The 22,111-nt window shown below is 40.1% G+C and overlaps 1 protein-coding gene across 23 annotated transcripts in view; it reads right to left on the reverse strand.

Annotated features, from left to right (window-relative positions):
- The window catches only part of SORBS2 (sorbin and SH3 domain containing 2), a 423,222-nt gene that overhangs the window by 148,588 nt on the left and 252,523 nt on the right, over positions 1–22,111 (reverse strand). For all 23 annotated transcript variants that reach the window (XM_077477325.1, XM_077477322.1, XM_077477324.1 and 20 more), the window contains one exon: positions 19,279–19,451. In XM_077477325.1, the coding sequence (XP_077333451.1) occupies positions 19,279–19,451 (173 nt within the window). The remainder of the gene's footprint in view (positions 1–19,278; positions 19,452–22,111) is intronic.

The raw sequence follows: 22,111 nt of genomic DNA on the forward strand, positions 1-22,111 counted from the left end.
ACAATCTGCTAAAAAAAAAAAAAAAAAAAAAAGAAAAGAAAAGCGTGACAAGCCTGTGATTCTTTCTGACTTAATTTGAAAAGTTGCCGAACATATCTGTGAACCACAAAACACCATCAATGGCTGTGTATAGAGCTGGTGCTGTTGGCATTGTCAACACGGAACGCGTGACTGGTCATCACTTCATGGACTACATTTCACAAACTGAGAAAAAGCCAGCACCTACAAGGATGTGTGTGGTTTGTTGCTCTAAGCGAGATGACAGTGGAAAGAAAAATCAGAAAGGAAACCAGTTTTCATTGCCTGATTCTGACGTTGGACTTTGTGCAGTCCCATATTTCAACATTTTTCATACCCAGAATGTTTACTAAACCAATATGCAGTGTCTAGTATTACAGTGACTAGTAATATTGCACCCTTGTTCGAACAAATTTCTGTGTTTTTGGTTTGATTACATTATTGAATACAATTTATTATTATTTTTTTATAATTATTTAAAATATTATAATTTATGATTTTGTGTTTCAAACTTTATCATACCCGGGATGTCTACTAGACTCTTGTTTGGACAGATTTAAGCGAGTTATTCCTAAGAATTACAGGCCTACAATATAAAACAACACATTTCCATGCAAGACAATGTGCCACTTTGACATTCAAAATACGGACATATTCAGACTGCCAGGCAGGTTAAGTGAACCTGTAGCTTTGCAATGTACAGTATGAGCAAGGCAAAGATTCATCAGGAATGTTTTTCTTTTGTACTTCTATATTTTCAAATTATGTGGTTTACCGGGGGACTTTACAGAATAAAAAACATGGAATATACTGTGCAACGTTTTTAAATGTAACATGGTTCTCTATTGAGCTGCAGCTCCACTGCAGAAAAAGGCAGGTAGCCCTGCCTCAATTTAACTCACCATTTTTTTTTCCGCACAAAAAGTTGCATTTTAAACTATATTTTGATAATAATACTACTACTAATAGTACAATTAGAAAGTGTTTTTGGAGAAGCCCTGAGAAAAGAGTTCACTGCATCCCCTTCTGTGCATACTATGATGTATTTCAAAGAATAAAAATACTATATGTGGTTAATGCATAAAATAAAGTACCGTATATACTCGAGTATAAGCCGAGATTTTCAGCCTCTTTTTTGAGGCTGAAAGTGCCCCCTCGGCTTATACTCGAGTCACCGCTGTCTGACTGCTCGATCAGCGTATCGAGCAGACAGACGGCGGACATTAAAATTCAAAAGCCGCGCCTCCTTCTCCGCCTGTGATAGGCGGAACACTGAATTTCCCAGCAGTCAGTGTTCCGCCTATCACGGACATCCGTTCATTCTCATACTACGGACGAGTATGAGAGGATGTCCGTGATAGGCGGAACACAGGCTGCTGGGAAATTGAGTGTTCCGCCTATCACAGGCGGAGGCGGAGAAGGAGGCGCGGCTTTTGAATTGTAGAATGGCCGCCGAGAAGAGCGGCGATCCTGGAGCGGCGATCCATCGGCACGACACGGGACGGAGGAGGCACGGGACGGAGGAGGCACGGGACAGAGGAGGCACGGGACAGAGGAGGCACGGGACAGAGGAGGCACGGGACAGAGGAGGCACGGGACAGAGGAGGCACGGGACAGAGGAGGCTCGGGACAGAGGAGGCTCGGGACAGAGGAGGCTCGGGACGACGGCGGCTCGGGACGGAGGCTTGGGACACAGGTAGGCTGGACACACACACAAGGCTGCACGGACACACACACACACACACACACACACACACACACACACACACACACACACACACACACACAGGGATGGATGGATGGATGGATGGATACACACACACACACACACACACACACACACACACACACACAGGGATGGATGGATGGATGGATGGATACACACACACACACACACACACACACACACACACACACACACACACACACAGGGATGGATGGATGGATGAATACACACACACACACACACACACACAGGGATGGATGGATGGATGGATACACACACAGGGATGGATGGACGGACACACACACAGGGATGGATGGATGGATGGATGGATGGACACACACACAGGGATGGATGGACGGACACACACACAGGGATGGACGGACACACAGGGATGGACAGCCATGTCTCACCCTCGGCTTATACACGAGTCAATAAGTTTTCCAGTTTTTTGGGGGTAAATTGGGGGCCTCGGCTTATATTCGGGTCGGCCTATACTAGAGTATATACGGTAACTCAGTATTTTACATGCCTCTATTTTTTTTCTACGCATTCACATGCAGCCAAAACTGTCCTAAAAGTGACAAATGTTCGGACAAACTATAACACTGCCAGGGATGTTTGCTGCTGCAGCAAGAAAAAGATTGAATCCATGTAAATCAAAAGGTAAATGTTGAACGTTTTTGACTATCCAGGAATGATATAAAATAAAAAGTGCAGCCTTTTCTACTCATGAAAATTCACACAGGATTTCAGTAACATATTGTGTACAGCGGCAATAATCCTGTATCCTTAGGGTAGAATTTATCATTTGGCAGTGATAACAAGCACTGTGCATATCTTTGTGCACATGCTGGCAAACAGCAATGCCTAGGTTATTTTCCTTCACTGCCATATGCTTCATGTCCCCAGTAGTGCACAGTGCACTTGTTTACTCATATTTATTAAGAGAGAAATAAGTAAATAAAGCTGTAAATTGCTCATTTTGCATTTTAAAACACATGCATTTTTTTTAAAGTATCATCTTTATTGAGTTTCAAAAGTGGTTCACAATGTAGAAAGTATAATGGGTGTTATAGAGATAGGTATACTCAGTTGTCAGTAACAAATGACATCTTAGAAGATAAATTAAGTAGCGCTCATAATATAACAAACGTGCAAAATGAAAAGTAATTCAATTTATCACCCCCTGATACAGTGATATAAGGAACTAAAAGTCTATTTAAACAGAATGTTGAAAATCGCAGAAAGGAGTCAGTTTTCACAAAATCCTTGAGGCCGCGTACACACGCGGGGACTGTTCGGCCAACTTTGTCCGCTGAACAGTGTTTCGGCGGACAGTCCGCCCGTGTGTGGGCGTTCAGCGGACAGTTTCAGCGAACAGTCCGCTGAACAAGGTTTTTCGGAATTTCCGAAAAACTGTCCGCTGAAACCTTGTTTCAGCGAACAGTTCCCTCGTGTGTAGGCTTGTTCGACAAACTAAGTTCCGCGCATGCTCAGAAAGGATTTACACGCCGAAAGTTATAATGCAGTGTATAGGACGTCGTATTTTTCGTCCCGTCGTACGTGCCGTTCACATCATCGCGCACGGTTTCAGCAAACTGTTCGTACGTCGTGTGTGGCCATGTCCGTCCATGCTAATTTTGAGCGGACTGTTTGCCGAAACTGTTTGACGGACAAAGTTGGCCGAACAGTCCCCGCGTGTGTACGCGGCCTCAGACTTCCACCACAACAATGTGCTTGTGACACCTCGCTCAATAGAAACACACTCACCAACTGATGTTGCCTCCCACTGTCGTGTTTGGCAAGAAAAGCAGTATAGACACCCCTTGGGTCTATCCCTCAATCAATCCAGGCAAGGTTCATCCATATAAAAAAAAGTGAAAATACAATGCTCCACATAGCGTGATATCGTTTTTAAAATGTATTCAAACACCACACACATCACTTCAATATATCAACTTACATATTGACTAAAAAATGCCAGCATCAATAAAAAAGCTCACAACAAACTTTCACCAAACGATCAGGTGTTGCACTGCGGGTATAGCGGGACTCAAAATGTGCGTTATGAACTCTCACCACCTCCCAGCCACTGCTCCTGATAAACTTGAACCAGCTACGAGCATCAGCGTCCTTCTGTCAATAACGTTAGTCTCTGTGTGGCCAATCCCCGACATGTTTCGTCACTCTGACTTCTTCCTGGTTCTAGTTTATCTAGATCAGGGGTCTCAAACTGGCGGCCCTCCAGCTGTTGCGGAACTACAAGTCCCATCATGCCTCGGCCTGTGGGATTCATGCTTGTAACTGTCAGCCTTGCAATGACTCATGGGAGTTGTAGTTCTGCAACAGCTGGATGGCCACCAGTTTGAGACCCCTGATCTAGATGATTGCGTGGCCAATCACAAGTGAAGGGGGAGACTAGCGGGGCTTTGATCCCCCGCATTGCTGGACCCGGGGACTATTTGTAGCTGCTGATTTTTTTTTAAGCGGAACACCGCTGCAAGGTTTGACCTCATATTATATGGTTTTGGTAAATCTGAAGACAAAAATCTGCAGAAAATCCAATAGTGTGTATGGGGTCTAAAGCTCAGGACTGGATTTACAGAAAAACAAAATATTTTGGAAGGTAACAGTTTATACAGTATTTCAAATGTGTATTTAGCATTTTGACTGTAATTCAGCTTTAATCTAAATCTTTTTAAAGTAATATTAAGCCATCAGCATTTTTAACCACTTCAATACAGGGCACTTAAACACCTTCCTGCCCAGACCAATTTTGAGCTTTCAGTGCTGTCGCACTTTGAATGACAATTGCGCGGTCATGCTACACTGTACCCAAATGAAATTTTTATAATTTTTTTCCCACAAATAGTGCTTTCTTTTGGTGGTATTTGATCACCTCTACGGTTTTTATTTTTTGCGCTACAAATAAAAAAATACCGAAACTTTTGAAAAAAAAAATGTTTTTTTTTTGTTTCAGTTTCAAAACTTTGTAAATAAGTATGTTTTCTCCTTCACTGATGGGCACTGATGGGGCTACACTGATGGGCACTGATAAGGTGGCACTGATGGGCACCAATGTGGCACCAATGAAGTGGCACTGATAGGCGGCACTGATGGGCGACACGGATGGGCGACACGGATGGGCGACACGGACGGACACTGATAGGTGGCACAAATTGGCACTGATAGCTGGCACAGATGGGCGGCACGGATGGGCGGCATGGATGGGCATGGATAGGCGGCACAGGTGGGCATGGATAGGCGGCACAGGTGGGCATAGATAGGCGGCACAGGTGGGCATGGATAGGCGGCACAGGTGGGCATGGATAGGCGGCACAGGTGGGCACTCATAGGCGGCACAGGTGGGCACTCAGGCGGCACAGGTGGGCACTCATAGGCGGCACAGGTGGGCACTCATAGGCGGCATCGGTGTTATAGTAATGGATGCCAATCAGTGCCAAACAATAATGCATGCCAATCAGTGATGCCCATTGTGGCCACTGATTGGCATCCATTATGGGCACTGATTGGCACCCATTGTGCTGACTGGCACCCTGGTGGTCTAGGGAGGATTATGGATTTTTATTACCTTTTCCCTGGTGGTCTAGTGGTGTCCCTGGTGGTCCAGTGTGGGCATCCTCGGGGGGGCTGTGCTGATAATCGATCAGCACAGACCCCCCCTGTCAGAGGAGCAGCCGATCGGCTCTCCTCTACTCGCGTCTGACAGACGCGAGTGAGGGAAAGCCGATCACCGGCTCTTCCCATTTACACTGTGATCAGCCGTGATTGGACACGGCTGATCACATGGTAAAGAGTCTCCGTCGGAGACTCTTTACCGAGATCGTAGTTGCCGGGTGTCAGACTGACACCCCGCAACAACGATCGCCGCGATGCGCGCCCCCGGGGGCGCGCAGCGGCTCATAATCCTAATCACGTCATATGACGTCCGGTTAGGATTATGAAACCACTTTGCCGCCGTCAATTTGTAATAGGGCGGGCGGCAAGTGGTTAAGTTTGCCACATTGAGCACAATAAAAAAAAATGGCAGTAAATTATTTGTTAAAATTCTTAACAAAGCACTTGCAGTTTACAGCTTTCAATCCCTTAACTTCTGGTCTTCACAAGAAAGAGTTAACAGTGGACAATGCAGTCATGGCACCAGTCATCCACCTGCCTCTCCAGCTCAGACAATCATGAGAAGGTTTGTATTAATTGATTCAATTACAAGGCTGCCTGTGAACTGCTGCTTAGCCAGACCTAAAGTAACTAAAAGGAAAAACTTTTTTTTACTTTTGGATAGACTGGAAATGGATTAGTCAGTTTATATTGCGGTCTGTGCCCCGTTAGGGAGATTCAGCCTCTCTATTGGTCCCCGTTTACCATGATCATTGAAAGTGAAGGTAAAAGAAATTACCCAAATTTTGAGCTGTCCCCAGAAAAGTAAGATGGGAAATGTTCCAGTGGGCATAGTTCTGGTGAGCTGGGGATCCCCAAGGAATTCCCTTGATTTATAGGGATTTCCTCTCACTTCCTGTTTGGTTTTGGGACAGGAAGTGAAGGGAAAGCTCCACAATGGGACACAGATCGGAAAATATTTTTCTACTTTAAATTTGTTCCGAAAGCAGACAGTGACTGCATAAATTAGAAAAGGAAATAGTTCTTCAATAGACTTTAAATGTTTATTTTCATTCTTTTATGTATTTTCTTATTGGCAATATAAATGGAAAGAGTTGCACTGTGTTGGTGTCAGGTGGATGGCCTCTGCTTAGCCCAAACTGCCATTTTTTTGCTGCCTCCTCCTTCCTCTAGCTACTGTACACTTAATGATGCAATTCTAATAGAAAGGTGGCATGTGCAATGGTCGTGTTCTTTTCTGAAAATCTCTTCCTCAGTCAGTACATTAAACAGACAGTACTTCACAGGGGTCAGTGTTTTACAGCAGCTAATGCAGAACAGTAGTCCCTGCACCAGTTATGGCTCTTCAGTCTGCTGCTGCTAGAGCACACCTCAATGATCTTGGACTCTTGTCATGTTTGCTGCATATACAGCAGAAATTCAGATGGCATCCACATTGAGAAGCCATTCATGATTTTGTCACGTTGCTTGGCGTAATTGGACCTTCTGGATATCCTTCAGACTAAGGTGTTCCTGCCACAGGAGAAGTTGACAAAACTACATAATCTGGTTCAGTAACCTTAATCCCAAAGTTGTTCTTCCCTGCAAAGCTCCATGCAAGTTCAGGGACAGATGGTACATTTTGAAATAAAAAATAGAATAAGCTGCGCTAAATCATAAACCCACATAAAATTCAATGAAGTAAAAAACATTAAACAAAATTTCAATATTAATGTGCAAAAATAGGCCTATTACCCCCAATCCTAAAGAATAAGGGTTATAGGATAATTGATCACAGTGAACAACGAAAGAAGAAAATAAAAAGTAAAATTGTGAACACCCAATGTGTAATTATATAAACATTTGAATTCCAACAGAGTCCAGTATAGATGAAAATCGTCAAATCTTCTACTGTGTAGCAAGTGCTTGATCCACCACCATACAGCCAAAATTACTTCTTACCAGAATTTCATGACCCCCCACTACAGAGGGTCACCAACAGCATGTAACAATAGATATCTCCCACTTCAGAAGGGTCTCAGCTGTTCTCCTCCCTCCATCATGACCAGGTTGTCAAACAAGTATCCTTAATTATCTCCCATATATTAGGTCATATGTGCCAATTCCATGCAAAAGAAATGAAGCTCCAATAGTGTAAAACCTTTTAATATAATTCAAGTATAAAAACAAAAATGCACTTACAAAGCACAAAGGAAAGATCAGCCTTAAGTCCGATGCGCTGGCCGGATGCAAACGGACAAACTCTTCCTTCCTGGGTACAAATCCTTTGCAAGGGGTGACGTCAGTGCATTGCTCAGCCCTACGCGTTTCGCAAAAAATTGCGTCATCCAGGGGCACGAGCGGCACCTGTGTCACCTCCATTTATACTGCCACATCCTCACCAAGCCTCACTCTGGGCCCTCGGCATTTCCCGCTCAAACCAAGCCTCATTTTCGATAGCCAACCGGCTGATCAAATTCCCAAAGTAGCCACCCCTCCCATAGTACTCAATTTGTACCTCATAGTACCTCCTCCATAAATCTAAAGTGGTAACCTGTAAAGGCGTTTAAAGGCTTTTAAAAATGTAAGTAGTTTGTTGCCGCTGCGCGTTTCTGCGCAATTTTAAAAGCATGTCGTGTTTGGTATCTATGTACTCGGCCCAAGATCATCTTTTTTTATTTCATTAAACATTTGGGCAATATAGTGTTTTTTAGTGCATTAAAATAAAAAAAAGTGTGTTTTTTTTTCCCCAAAAAAATGCGCTTGAAAAATTACTGTGCAAATACCGTGTGAAAAAAAAAATGAAACACCCACCATTTTAATCTGTAGGGCCTTTGCCTTTGGGGTTCAAAAGTAATTATATTATTTTTTAATGTAAACAAAGTGTCAGGAAGGGCTTTGTCTTCAAGTGGTTAGAAGAGTGAGTGATGTGTGACATAAGCTTCTAAATGTTGTGCATAAAATGCCAGGACAGTTCAAACCCCCCCCCCCCCAAATGACCCCATTTTGGAAAGTAGACATCCCAAGCCATTTGCTGAGAGGCATGTCGAGTCCATGGAATATTTTATATTTTGACAAAAGTTGCGGAAAAAAGACATTATTATTTTATTTTTATTTTTTTTGCACAAAGTTGTCATTAAATGATATATTGCTCAAACATGCCATGGTTATATGTGAAATTACACTCCAAAATACATTGCAGCTTCTCTTGAGTGCAGGGATACCACAAGTGTGAGACCTTTTGGGAGCCTAGCCGCGTACGGGACCCCAAAAACCAAGCACCACCTTCAGGCTTTCTAAGGGTGTAAATTTTTGATTTCACTCCTCACTGCCTATCACAGTTTCGGAGGCCATGGAATGCCCAGATAGCACAAAATCCCCCCAAATGACTCCATTTTGGAAAGTAGACACCCCAAGCTATTTGCTGAGAGGTATGATGAGTATTTTGCAGACCTTGATTTTTGTCACAAAGGTTTGAAAATTTAAAAAAGAAAAAAAATATATACATTTTTCTTCATTTTCAAAAACAAATGAGCTGCAAAACACTCACCATGCCTCTCGGCAAATAGCTTGGGGTGTCTACTTTCCAAAATAGGGTCATTGGGGGGGGGGGGGGTTTGTGCCATTCTATGGCCTTCAAAACTGTGATAGGTAGTGAGGCGTGAAATCAAAAATTTACGCCCTTAGAAATCCTGAAGGTGGGGTTTGGATTTTGGGGCCCCGTACGCGGCTAGGCTCCCAAAGTCCCATGCATGTGGTATCCCGATACTCAAGAGAAGCAGCAGAATGTATTTTGGGGTGTAATGCCACATATGACATATGGCATTTTTGAGCAAAATATCATTTAGTGACAACTTTGTGCAACAAAAAAAAGTTTGTCATATTCCCGCAACTTGTTGCAAAATATAAAATATTCCATGAACTCAACCTGCCTCTCAGAAAATGGCTTAGGGTGTCTACTTTCCAAAATGGGGTAATTTGGGGGGGGGGGGTTTGTGCCATCTTGGCATTTTATGGCCTTCAATACTGCGATAGGTAGTGAGGAGTGAAATCAAAAATTTACGCCCTTAGAAATCCTGAAGGCGGTGCTTGGTTTTCGGGGCCCGTACGTGGCTAGGCTCCCAAAAAGTCCCACACATGTGGTATCCCCATACTCAGGAGAAGCAGCAAAATTTATTTTGGGGTGTAATTCCACATATGCCCATGGAATGTGTGAGCATCATTTAGTAACATCTTTGGGCAAAAAAAAAAAAAGTTTGTAATTTTCCCGCAACTTGTAGAAAAATATAAAATATTCCATGGACTCAACATGCCTCTCAGAAAATAGCTTGGAGTGTCCAATTTTCAAAATGGGGTCACTTGAGGGGGAGGGGTTGTGCCATCTTGGCATTTTATGGCCTTCAAAACTGTGATAGGTGGTGAGGAGTGAAATCAAAAATCTACGCCCTTAGAAATCCTGAAAGCGGTGCTAGATTTTTGGGGCCCCGTACACGGCCAGGCTCCCAAAAAGTCCCACACATGGGGTATCTCCACACTCAAGAGAAGCAGCAGCATTTATTTTGGGGTGTAATTCCACATATGCCCATGGCATGTGTGAGCAATATATCATTTAGTGACAACTTTGTGAAAAAAAAACAAAATAAAAGTTTGTCATTTGTCCCGAAACTCATGGCAAAATATAAAATATTCCTTGGATTCAACATGCCTCTTAGCAAATAGCTTGGGGTGTCTACTTTCCAAAATGGGGTCATTTGGGGGGTGGGGGGGTTGTGCCATCTAGGCATTTTATGGCCTTCAAAACTGTGATAGGTGGTGAGGAGTGAAATCAAAAATCTACACCCTTAGAAATCCTGAAGGTGGTGCTTGGTTTTCGGGGCCCCGTACGTGGCTAGGCTCCCAAAAAGTCTCACACATGTGGTATCCCCGTACTCAGGAGAAGCACCACATATAACCATGGCATGTGTGAGCAGTTTATCATTTAGTGACAACTTTTTGTAGAAAAAAAAATTATTTGTCACTATTCAATCGCTTGGGACAAAAAAAACAAAAATACTCAATGGGCTCAATATGCCTCTTAGCAATTTCCTTCGGGTGTTTACTTTCCAAAATGGGGTAATTTGGAGGGGGTTTGTACTGCCCTGCCATTTTAGCACCTCAAGAAATGAGATAGGCAGTCAAACTAAAAGCTGCGTAAATTCCAGAAAATGTACCTTAGTTTGTAGACGTGACAACTTTTGCGCAAACCAATAAATATACGCTTATTGATTTTTTTTTTTTTACCAAAGACATGTGGCTGAATACATTTTGGCCTAAATGTATGACTAAAATTGAATTTATTGGATTTTTCTAATAACAAAAAGTAGAAAATATCATTTTTTTTCAAAATTTTCGGTCTTTTTTACGTTTATATCGCAAAAAATAAAAATCGCAGAGTCTATCAAATACCTTTAAAAGAAAGGTATATTTTTGGGAAAAAAAGGACGCAAATTTTGTTTGGGTACAACATTGCATGACTGCGCAATTACCAGTTAAAGCAGCACAGTGCCAAATTGTAGAAAGTCCTCTGGTCACTGACCAGCCAAATGGTCCGGGGCTTTAGTGGTTAATCAAACACTGTCAGTGGACAAAGGTGATATACTTGAATAAAAACACCAGAAAGACGACTCATTGTATGCATTTTTTATATTTGCCAAGTCTCTGACAATGACATTGGAATTTCTCCAGGCAAAATTATTTTAGCTGTAAGAGGTTTGTGGGGTTCGTTGCACGAACTGCTCATTTCAAAATCTGTAAAACCTGCAAAATCATGTGCAATTATTATTATTTTTTTAGGTTAACTCAACCTTTAAGCCATTCCTTAGTGGCTTTACTAGTGTGCTTTGGATCTATATTGTGTTGAAAGGCTTATTTGCAGTTCAGCTTCAACTTTTGGACAGATGGTCTCGCACACTAACAGTGCCTTGAACAAGTATTCATACCCCTTGAAATTTCCCACATTTTGTCATGTTACGACTAAAAACGTAAATGTATTTTATTGGGATTTTATGTAATAGACAAACACAAAGTGGAACATAATTGAAATGATAAATGGTTTTCAAAATGTTTTACAAATAAATATGTGAAAAGTGTGGCGTGCATTTGTATTTAGCCCCCCCCCCCCCTGCCAATAGTTTGTAGAACCACCTTTTGACCTTTTGCTGCAATTACAGCTGCAAATCTTTTTGGGGGATCTCTCTACCAGCTTTGCACGTCTAGCCACTTCAGCCCCGGACCAATTAACAGCCTAAGGACCAGAGGTCTTTTTACAATTTCGCACTGCACTGCTTTAACTGGTAATTGAGCGGTCATGCAATGTTGTATCCAAACAAAATTTGCGTCCCTTTCTTCCCACAAATAGAGCTTTCTTTTGATGGTATTTGATTGCCTCTGCGATTTTTACTTTTTGCAATATAAATGGAAAAAGACCGAAAATTTCGAGAAAAAAATATATTTTCTACTTTTTGTTATAAGAAAAATCGAATAAACTCAATTTTAGTCATACATTTAGGCCAAAATTTATTCAGCCACATGTCTTTAGTAAAAAAAATGTCAATAAGCGTATATTTATTGGTTTGCGCAAAAGTTATAGCGTCTACAAACTAGAGTACATTTTCTGGAATTTACACAGCTTTTAATTTATGACTGCCTATGTCATTTCTTGAGGTGCTAAAATGGCAGGGCAATACAACCCCCCCCAAATGACCCCATTTTGGAAAGTAGACACCCCAAGGAAATTGCTGAGGGGCATGTTGAGCCCATTGAATATTTTTTTTTTGTCCCAAGTGATTGAATAATGACACAAAATAAAAAAAAAGTTTACAAAAAGTTGTAACTAAATGATATATTGCTCACACATGCCATAGTTACATCCCAAAAAGTCCCCCACATGTGGTATCCTCGTACTCGGGAGAAGCACTTGGATGGGCTGGGCGGAGGGGCAAAACGCAGGTGCCAGCAGGTATCTGGGCTGATCCCGCTAACAATGCGTTTTTTTGGAACCCTAAACTGCTGGGGACGCTAGTATAGATCTGATCAGATCAGATATTGATCTGTTCAGATTCTATACCACTACGGGAGGTGTATGCTTTGCGCATGGGTGTTAGCAGTACTGGCACTAACCTAGGGCTGCCTGGGGCGACGCAGACCCTGACCCTAAAACCTAATTGATATCACCCGCCGGGTGATCAGGGGGTTAAACCTTTATTGGGTAATAAATGGTGGGTGCCCTGATGCTATAAAAAGCAAACTATCCAGAGTCACCCGTAACACTTATACTGTGATCACTGGTGAAAGGGTTAACTAGGGGCAATTGGGGCGTTAAAACCCTTATTGGGTAGTATATGGGGGTACTTAGCGCTATAAAAACCTGGCGGTGAACCTAAAAGAATAACTAGCTACCTAGCGACAGTAGCGACACTGATGCAGCGATCAGAAAAATGATCGCTTAGTGACACTGGCAAAAGGGGGTGAAAGGGTTAACTAGGGGCAATCAGGGGATTAAAATCATTATTGGGTAGTATATCGGGGTACCTAGCGCTATAAAAACCTGGCGGTGAACCTAAAAAAATAACTAGCTACTTAGCGGCACCAGTGACACTAATGCAGGGATCAGAAAAATGATCGCTTAGTGACACTGGCAAAAGGGGGTGAAAGGGTTAACTAGGGGCAATCAGGGGGTTAAAACCATTATTTTAGTAGTATATCGGGGCACCTAGCGCTATAAAAACCTGGCGGTGAACCTAAAAAAAATAACTAGCTAAAGGGGGCTGAATACAAATGCACGCCACACTTTTCACATATTTAATTGTAAAAATGTTGAAAACCATTTATCATTTTCCTTCCACTTCACAATTATGTGCCACTTAAGGGGCGTGAAAACGTTTTCAAGGCACTGTATACAATGCAGATTGTATAGCTGAGCAAGCCCCAAAGCAGCAAAACAACCCCAAATGATAACATTTCCACCATGCTTCACAGTTATGTGGATCTTCTCTTTTCTTCAGCACATTGTTCCAGAAGGCCCGTTTTTTGTTGTTGCCGTCTTTATTTTCAATGACAAACTGCAATCTTGCTCTACTGTTCATTTTGGACAGCAAATACTTTTCCTTCGCATATCTCGCATGTAGAGTACATTCTCAGTCTTTTTCTGATTCTTGATGCAGTTTGACCCCAACTTAATTGCCTTAACACCCTTTGATGACATCTTGGAATTCTTGGAGACAATCAGCTCTTATTTGCTGACCAGCTAGTATTGGACAAATTATGAGTTGTTTGAAATCTATGCCCCTTGTAAATTATTTTCCTTTCAGTGGAAAGATTAATTTCAAATAATTTGACGATGTTTTTAAATACCTTGTCAAACTCATAGACATCCACAAGTTTCTTTATGAGCACCTTTAAGAGCTATATTGACCTTTGTATGATGACACTACACATGCCAAATAGCAAAAAGAACACAATTTGTAATTTGTTAAGTTCTATCACCTTTACCTGTAGACACTATCTGAATCAAGATCTAATGTTTGCCTGTTAAAAAATGTAAAAAATAAATAGATAAATATCAAAACTCATCAATCCATCTACCTACCCCTTCAATATATACCACTGATGAAAAAAGACAATTTCCATTAACTTTAGTCCTATGTTTTATTTAGTAGACATGTGCACTGCCGACAAATTCAGTGTTTCATTCATTCGTTTTTTTCGTAAATTCGAAAATTCAGAATTCCTATAATTTGAAAATTTGAAAATTCGACAATTCGAAAAGTCGAAAATCCAAAAATAAGAGAGAAAAATCATGAAATTAGAAAGGAAATCCCAAAAATTCAAAATAATAGCCAACTACTAATAATCAACTATTAAATTATAGGTATTGGAATTTCCTTTAAAATATTAGACATGTGCAATTAATTTAGTTCCAAATTTGAAATTTTGGTAATTTGAGATTTCAGAAATTCGAAAATACAAAATTTTTAAATCCAAAAATAAGAATGAAAATTCAAAACACCAAAAATACAAGAATAAGAACGAGCATCCGAAAGTTCAAAAACTAGAAAATTCAAAAATTTGAAATAACTCATAATAACTTAATTATTAAATTATAGGTATTGGAATTTCCTTTCAAAATGTGGCTGTTAGTGAAGGTAACAAATATGAATTTATCTGAAGTTACAAATTATCCGAAATAAAGAATGCAGCTTCTAAATGGAACGTAAATAAATAATAATAAAGAATAATAATAATACGTTTTTATTATTATTGTTATTTATTATTAATTTGCTGCTTTCATTCGTTTAGATGCAGCATTCGTTATTTCGGATAAATTCGTAACTTCAGATAAATTTGTATTCATTACGTTCACTAATAGCCAAATTTAAAAGGAAATTCCAATACCTATAAATTAATAGTTAAGTTATTATTAGTTAGTTATTTCAGATTTTAAAATTTTCGGGTTTTTGAACTTTTGGATGTTCATTCTTATTTTTGTATTTTCGGTGTTTTGAATTTTGGGATTTTCATTCTTATTTTTGTATTTTCGAATTTATGAATTTTCGATTTTCAAATTTCCGAATTCAAATAAATTACAAATTAATTTCAAATGACCAAAATTTTTAATTTGGAACTAACCTAATTGCACATGTCTACTATTTAGTATTTACAGAATCAAAATGATTTTTGATGTATGGGGTACTAGATGTACTAGTATTCTTACATAATAATACTAGTTTTTTTTTTTTAATCCCGTAAACCCATAAGTGAACAAAAAAGGTGCATGTGAAAACATACAAACAAGTGCACTTAAGGGTGTGCTCCTTGTCCAACCCCAAAGGGGTAGGGTACCCTGAATCTCCAGGGCGCAAGACTCCTGACAGGGAAAAGGCCTGGCGGACCCCGCTCCTTGTGGTCAGCCAAAGCCAACCACTGAGTACTATGTGAGGGGATCTCTCGAAGAGAGACCCCCATCCCCCCGTTTCAGGGGAGGAAGGAACCTAATGGCCACACATCTATTAGTATTCCTAAATTATCAGTTATGTTTTTTCTGAAAAGGAATATGAGCTACGAAATATTTCCCAGCTTTCAATCTACTTGTGGTTACTATTTCTGTTGATTCAGCTACAATTATGTTTAACCACTTCAATACAGAGCATTTTTACCCCCTTCCTGCACAGACTAATTTTCAGCTTTCAGCGATGTTACATTTTGAATGACAATTGCACGGTCATGCAACACTGTACCCATATTAAATTTTGAAAAAAAATTTCCCCACATACAGAGCTTTCTTTTGGTGGTATTTGATCACTTCTGCGGTTTTTATTTTTTCCACTATAAACAAAAAAAAGAGCAACAATTTTGAAGAAAAAAAAAAACAATATTTTTCACTTTTTCAATAATAAATATCCCATTAAAAACAAAAAAAATGTTTTCCTCAGTTTAGGCCGATATGTATTCTTCTACATATTTTTGGTAAAAAAAAACAAAAAACGCAATAAGTGTATATTGATTGGTTGACGCAAGTTATAGTGTCTACAAAATGCGGGATAGATTTATGCAATTTTTATACACTATTTTGGGACCATTCACATTTATACAGCGATCAGAGCTATAAAAATGCACTAATTACTGTGCAAATGTGACTTGCAGGGAAGAGGTTAACACTAGGGGGAGAGGAAAGGGTTAAATGTGCATCCTAGGGAGTGATTCTAACTGTAGGAGGAGGAGACTCCCAAGGGAAGGAGACCAGCAGGAGACCGATCGGTGTTCCTCTGTACTGGGAACACACCATCGGTCTCCTCTACGCCGACAGGATATGGATCTGTGTGTTTAAACACACAGATCTACAGTCCTGCTGTGTTCATGGGCAATCGCAGGTGCCCAGCGGACATCGTGGCATACGTATTGGGTACGCACCCTAGAGGCTTAGAAAGTAAAAGCCGTCATATCACTATGCGCGGTAGGGAAGTGGCTAAAGATGTGGAGATACTTTTTTTTTTCATACCGCCTTGCTGAATCCTGGCATAAGTATACTCTCAAGCTTTATTTGTAAGCTCATTGTACTGTCACAGTGTACTATCACACATGCATTTTTTTTTATTTTTACCAAGAGCACGGAAATCACCTGAAGAATAAATTGGCTTTTCGATACAGTCTCTAGAGTTATCTCAGGATAAAAGTGAATCCTGGGATTTAAAAAATGTAATTTCAGTCACAGAAGAAAAATCGCCTGACAGGTATTGATTTCAGTAATAGAAATGACACCCAGCATGTTCTAGACTGAAAGAAGCTATCTTTTCTATAGAACACAGAATTTTTTGACCAAACTTTTCATTCCCACTGGGTGCTTTCTAGGTCGAATGTTTTACCAGCATATATTATACATCACAAGACCACACAGCACTATTTATGCTAGATCACACAACTGAGTAGTTTGATTCTTTTCTTTCGCTGGTCTTCACTGAGAATAAAAGAACCTCTGAAACACTGGGGTATCTTCGTTTCTCTGTCAGGGTAATTACAACATACAGATATCATGTATATAAGTAGAAATACTTTTTGTATATTTTCTATATCCACTTCAATACCAGGCACTTAGACACCTTCCTGCCCAAGCCAATTTTCAGCATTCAGCGCTGACGCAATTTGAATGACAATTGCGCGGTCATACAAACACATTTTTGATCACTTTGTTCTCGCAAATAGTGCTTTCTTCTTCAATGACTGGCACTGATATGGCTGTACTGATGGGCACTGATAAGGCAGCACTGATGGGCACCGATGAGGTGGCACCAATGAGGTGACACTACGGGCACTGATAGGCGGCACTGATGGTCACTGATATGCAGCACTGATGGGCATTCATAGGCGGCACTGTCAGACGCGAGTGAGGAAAAGTCGATCAACGGCTTTTCCTGTTGATCATCGTGATTCATTCATATACCGTTAATACTCCTGAAGAAGCTGAACAAGCGAAACATGTAGAGTGGTATATTATGGAACGATCAGTTGTTTTATGGTTTCACCATTATAGTGAAATTATGAACTGTATCCATTATGTTGATAATATTATTGTTTTTATTGTTTGTAAATAAAAAAAATGTTTTAGTTTGAGCTTAATACTTATGTGACCTTAATCAACTATATAGTTTAGCACCTTAAAAGTCCCGGGGTTTTGTTTCGAAACCCCAGTGTCCTTCCTTGCTTTGTTTATCGTGATCAGCCGTGGTTGGACACGGCTGATCACGTGGTAAAGAGCCTCCGACGGAGGCTCTTTAGCAAGATCTGTGTAGCGGTGTGGGAGACTGACACACCGCACCACCGATCGCGCGGCAGCTGTTATCCTAAAGGACATCATATGACGCCCAGTCAGGATAACTGAACCCCCACCCGGCCGTCATTTTGCTATAGGCTGGGCGGGAAGTAGATCTAGAACAATTTCATATGTTTTTAATTGTTTTATTTAAATATCTGTCACATACCTGACACTGACATTTGCAGTTTTGCATAACTTATATATTCCAGAGGATGATGTTTGGAAGGTATATATTGTGATGGTTTTATTGTCAATACAAGCCATAGTCCAAAATGCAAATCTGGTATTATCTGCTGAAATTTGGGAGCTGATATTGATGAGGTAGAGGGTCAGAGGTCATCTGAATCTTCTTAAACTTTCCTTGACCTCAAACAATGTTTCCTAGGCTTCGACTGTGTGAGGGCCCTCAATTTGCAATATTTGGAGTGAGGTTTAACCCCTGACAGCTAAAGAGTCTGGGTCCAGGTATACAAAATAAAATGGGGGGGGTGAAATATAAATCGCTGTAATTAGTTCATAAACCACATGCAGGAAAAAACTTGACTGTAATGACGATATATCAACATTTGCTGTATTCAGTAAAATTGAAAAATGCTATTTTTTAAGTATCAAAAAGTTAGCTATAGACAAAGTAGAAAACCCCTTCAAACAGTAACTCCACTTTTGTTGAGAAAAAAAACATTCTCCTCTGGATGATCGGCGTACATTGCAAGGAAAGTTTGTTGCAGATTCCCACCTTTTGTTATTCTGAAGGAATAGCTGTTTGTCTGTGTCCATGTGCAAAGTGAATGCGAATGGGAGTAATTTTATAATTATCAATCCGTGGATGCACTTCCAGAGTTCTAATGGGGAAAGTGTCAGTGTCTGACTTGTATCTTCGTGCAGACTTCTGGGAACATCAGTAAGCCAATCGCAGAAGCAGGAAATTACATTTCTGGGGGATGTTCCATAAACCATCTGTGTACAAAACACCTCCAGGTTGCCATATTTTATTGAATTTTACAGAAAATTAGCACTATCATGAGAAGAATCAATTTAACAAACAGTTGAGGACTATACCAATACTGCCACAGTGAGCAAGATAAATATTGTATCACTAAATAAACCCTACTTCCACAGTGCTGCTTTATAGCAAGGAATTCAAAATTGTGTTCCAGTGCTATTGTGTCCTATTTCTTTCAATGAGACACACATGATGTGCAAACAGATATGAGACCTCAAAGAGCCATTACACCAGTGTGCCAGATCTGATATCTCATAAGTAATCTGTCAGACGTTTGCAGAAAAATGGTTATGTACATAAATTTAATAAGGCAAAATCAAAATATATTAATATATTATATTAAGGACATTTTCTGATGCTAGGATGTACAATCTCCCTGAAAATATATTTTGTGGTCCCACATACAATGTCAGTATATGGAGTATATAGCCTGGAGTATAAGGCTACTCTTCAATAAGAAAACAGAGAATATTAATATTTTAAAAAAATACACGTCATATAATGGTCCTGTGTATCTAAGAATTATATTAGCAATAACAAACAGCAGTGTAAAGACATTCTTCCTACCGTTCGAATTGCTGTTGGTATTCCTGACTCATCAACTGGTCCAATCCCAGCATAGTGTGGAGCTTTAACGACTGTGACTTTCTTCTCCTCCTCAGAGATCCTGCAGATTGGTATAGTGCTGCTGCTTCGGCTAATTTCTGACTGATACTGCTGGGAGTAGGAGTCTGCAGAGTCTACAAAGACAGAGGAAATCAGGACTTGAAAGGGTTTTTTCACTACTTTTAAAGAAGAGTGGAATGCAAATAGGCACAAATGACTATATTTACTATATGGTAATGCTTCTGCAGTTGGTACAGTTACAGTGTATCATGTGAAAACATGCAGTGTATCATATGAAGACAACAAAAACAGTTATTTTTTTGTTTTGGATATCGTTTTTGGATACAGAAACTCTGCCCAGCAGGAGAGGATTTTTACTTCCTGTCTAGTGATTACACTTTTTAAGTGTAGGAAGGCTAGATTTTTTTACATTTCTGTTGTAATTTGCATTCATGTTAGGGAGATTCCTCTCACTTTCTATCTTTGGTAATTTGCATTCATGTTAGGGACCCCCCGTTGGGGACGGCAGTGGCGGTCTTGTGACATTGGTTTTTCCACGAAGCGCACCAAATATTAAGAGTGGTGAGTTCCAATATGATGTATAACATGGATAAGATGTGAGTTTTTGCATGATACTGTGTAAATAGGCTTACAAATTATATATAGTTTTTCTTTTTATCTCACATAGAAGCTCCTGAAGAAGCGATTTTGTAATTGCGAAACATGTCGAGCAGAGCATATAGCGATTTTTAATCAACAGGACAAGTGGACACCCCATCATGTTATGCCACATCCCAGTGGAGGCATTTACAAAGTAGAGCTTCAGACTCCACAGGAAGGACTACAAAGTGGCATTTTTGGTGTTCTTGGGGGTTATCCCTGGGTGCCCCGTTTCCTTTCTTTTTGTTTTTCATTGTTTCATTTTTATTGTTTTTCTTATGGAACCCATTTTTTATCTATGTGTATGAATTTGTGAACTCTGAATAAATTTTGTTATAATTTTATACGTGCCTATAAAGTCCATCTCTTTGTTAAAAAAAAAAAAAAAAAAAAAACCCTTTCTCAATTGCTAATAGGATGTGGCACATTGTATTAAGGGTGTTTTTGATTGCCACCCCTGGCCTCAGCAATCATATTTTCTCGTTGCACATATGATACCACTTTCATCATATGCACATGGTTTATTACCTTGTGATAGGGGATGAAAGAAGATACAATACTTATTCTTACACTAAAGGACTTTTAACAGCAATATATTCTATACAAATACTAGCAACAGTGTTTTCCCTCCAAGAGACCCATGGCAAAAATGTGACTGCCAAACATTAAAAGAGAATAGAGATTTCCCATCATTCATTACCCTGAGCAGTCACACAACATCCTCCTACATTACAATGGAACATTTCATTTTTCAGCTCACAAATATAAAAGGTTATACAAATTAGGGTGGGCCCAAGAGGCCATTGAAAAGCAGCGTCAAGAACAATAAGTGTCTCAAACCACACGAGCAGTAGGCAATTGTATTATTCTGGCAGAATATCAGAGGTCTCCTTTGTTTCAGAGACTCTTCTTCTGGTTGCATTGAAATTAGCCACATTCCTCACACAGCCCAGAGGACACATTCACAAAGCAGTAAGCGCACCTCTTTACACTCATCCACCTCATTTTTCAATCCATAACTGCAGCTGCTGCTCCTTATTACAGACAATGAAAGCCCAGAACTTGGACAGTGTAGACTCTACATATGATCTACACAGCTGCCAGGTGTAAACATCTTCTGGATGCCAACGGCATTCTGATTTACATATTTGTCAATCAATTGTACATGGCCTAAAATGAGTAAGTACTTCTGAACTTTAGTTTTATAGATTTGGTTACATAGTTAGTAAGGTTGAATAAAGGTTGAATAAAGGTTGAATAAAGTTCAACCTGAGTGAGTGTCTACAATTGTCCCTATCCCTGTACATTGCACACTCACATCGGTTCCTACCCTCAAGGAGCCCGCAATCCAAGGTCCCCAGTCATATACCAGGGCCAATGTTGGACAGAAGCCAATTAACCTACCAGCATGTCTTTGGAGTGTGGGAGGAAACCAAAGTACCCAGAGGAAACCCACGTAGGCACAGGGAGAACATGCAAACTCCAGGCAGGTAGTGTCATGGTTGGGATTTAAACCAGCGACCCTTTTTACTGCTATGCAAGAGTGCTAACCACTACACTGTGACACCCATTTGGTGTGTTCTTACTACCAATGGTGTAGTTTTAAAAAAAACGAAGTAAGCAAAAAGAAAACAAGCAATATATTTACTTAAGTGTGCAGAAACAAAAGCTTCACATTATAGAGTTTAATTAAAATATTAAACATTGCATGGTGCATCATATATTTAAATAAAAAATGTTAAGTGGTTGTAAATCTTAGGCATTATCTGTGAACAATGCATAACCCTCTATAGTGTGTTCTTGTCTCTGTCCAGAGCACAAAGTACCATTTCTGTCTGCTGCTTCATTCCTCTGCTATCTGCATGAAACTTCTGACACCATTTCTGACACCAAGAGAAAAAAAAAGATGACAGGGAAGGGAGCTCCAGCTGATTGACAGCCTTGTAATTTTCTTGTAATTAATGTGTGTGTGTGTGTGTGTGTATAAAAGGTGAATGAGTTTCTGGATTCATGATAGATCCCTGCATCTTTCATCCAGTGCTGCAATGACGTTTCTGGATTTTGAGTTATGGGAAAAGCAAAAGAATTGTCAAAGGATCTGCGGCAAAAGGTAGTTGAACTGTATGGTCAGGTA

Source organism: Lithobates pipiens, unplaced genomic scaffold (assembly GCF_037356315.1).
Source record: "Lithobates pipiens isolate NorthernLeopardFrog02 unplaced genomic scaffold, aLitPip1_a1.2 Scaffold_13, whole genome shotgun sequence".
NCBI classification, from domain to species: Eukaryota; Metazoa; Chordata; class Amphibia; order Anura; family Ranidae; genus Lithobates; species Lithobates pipiens.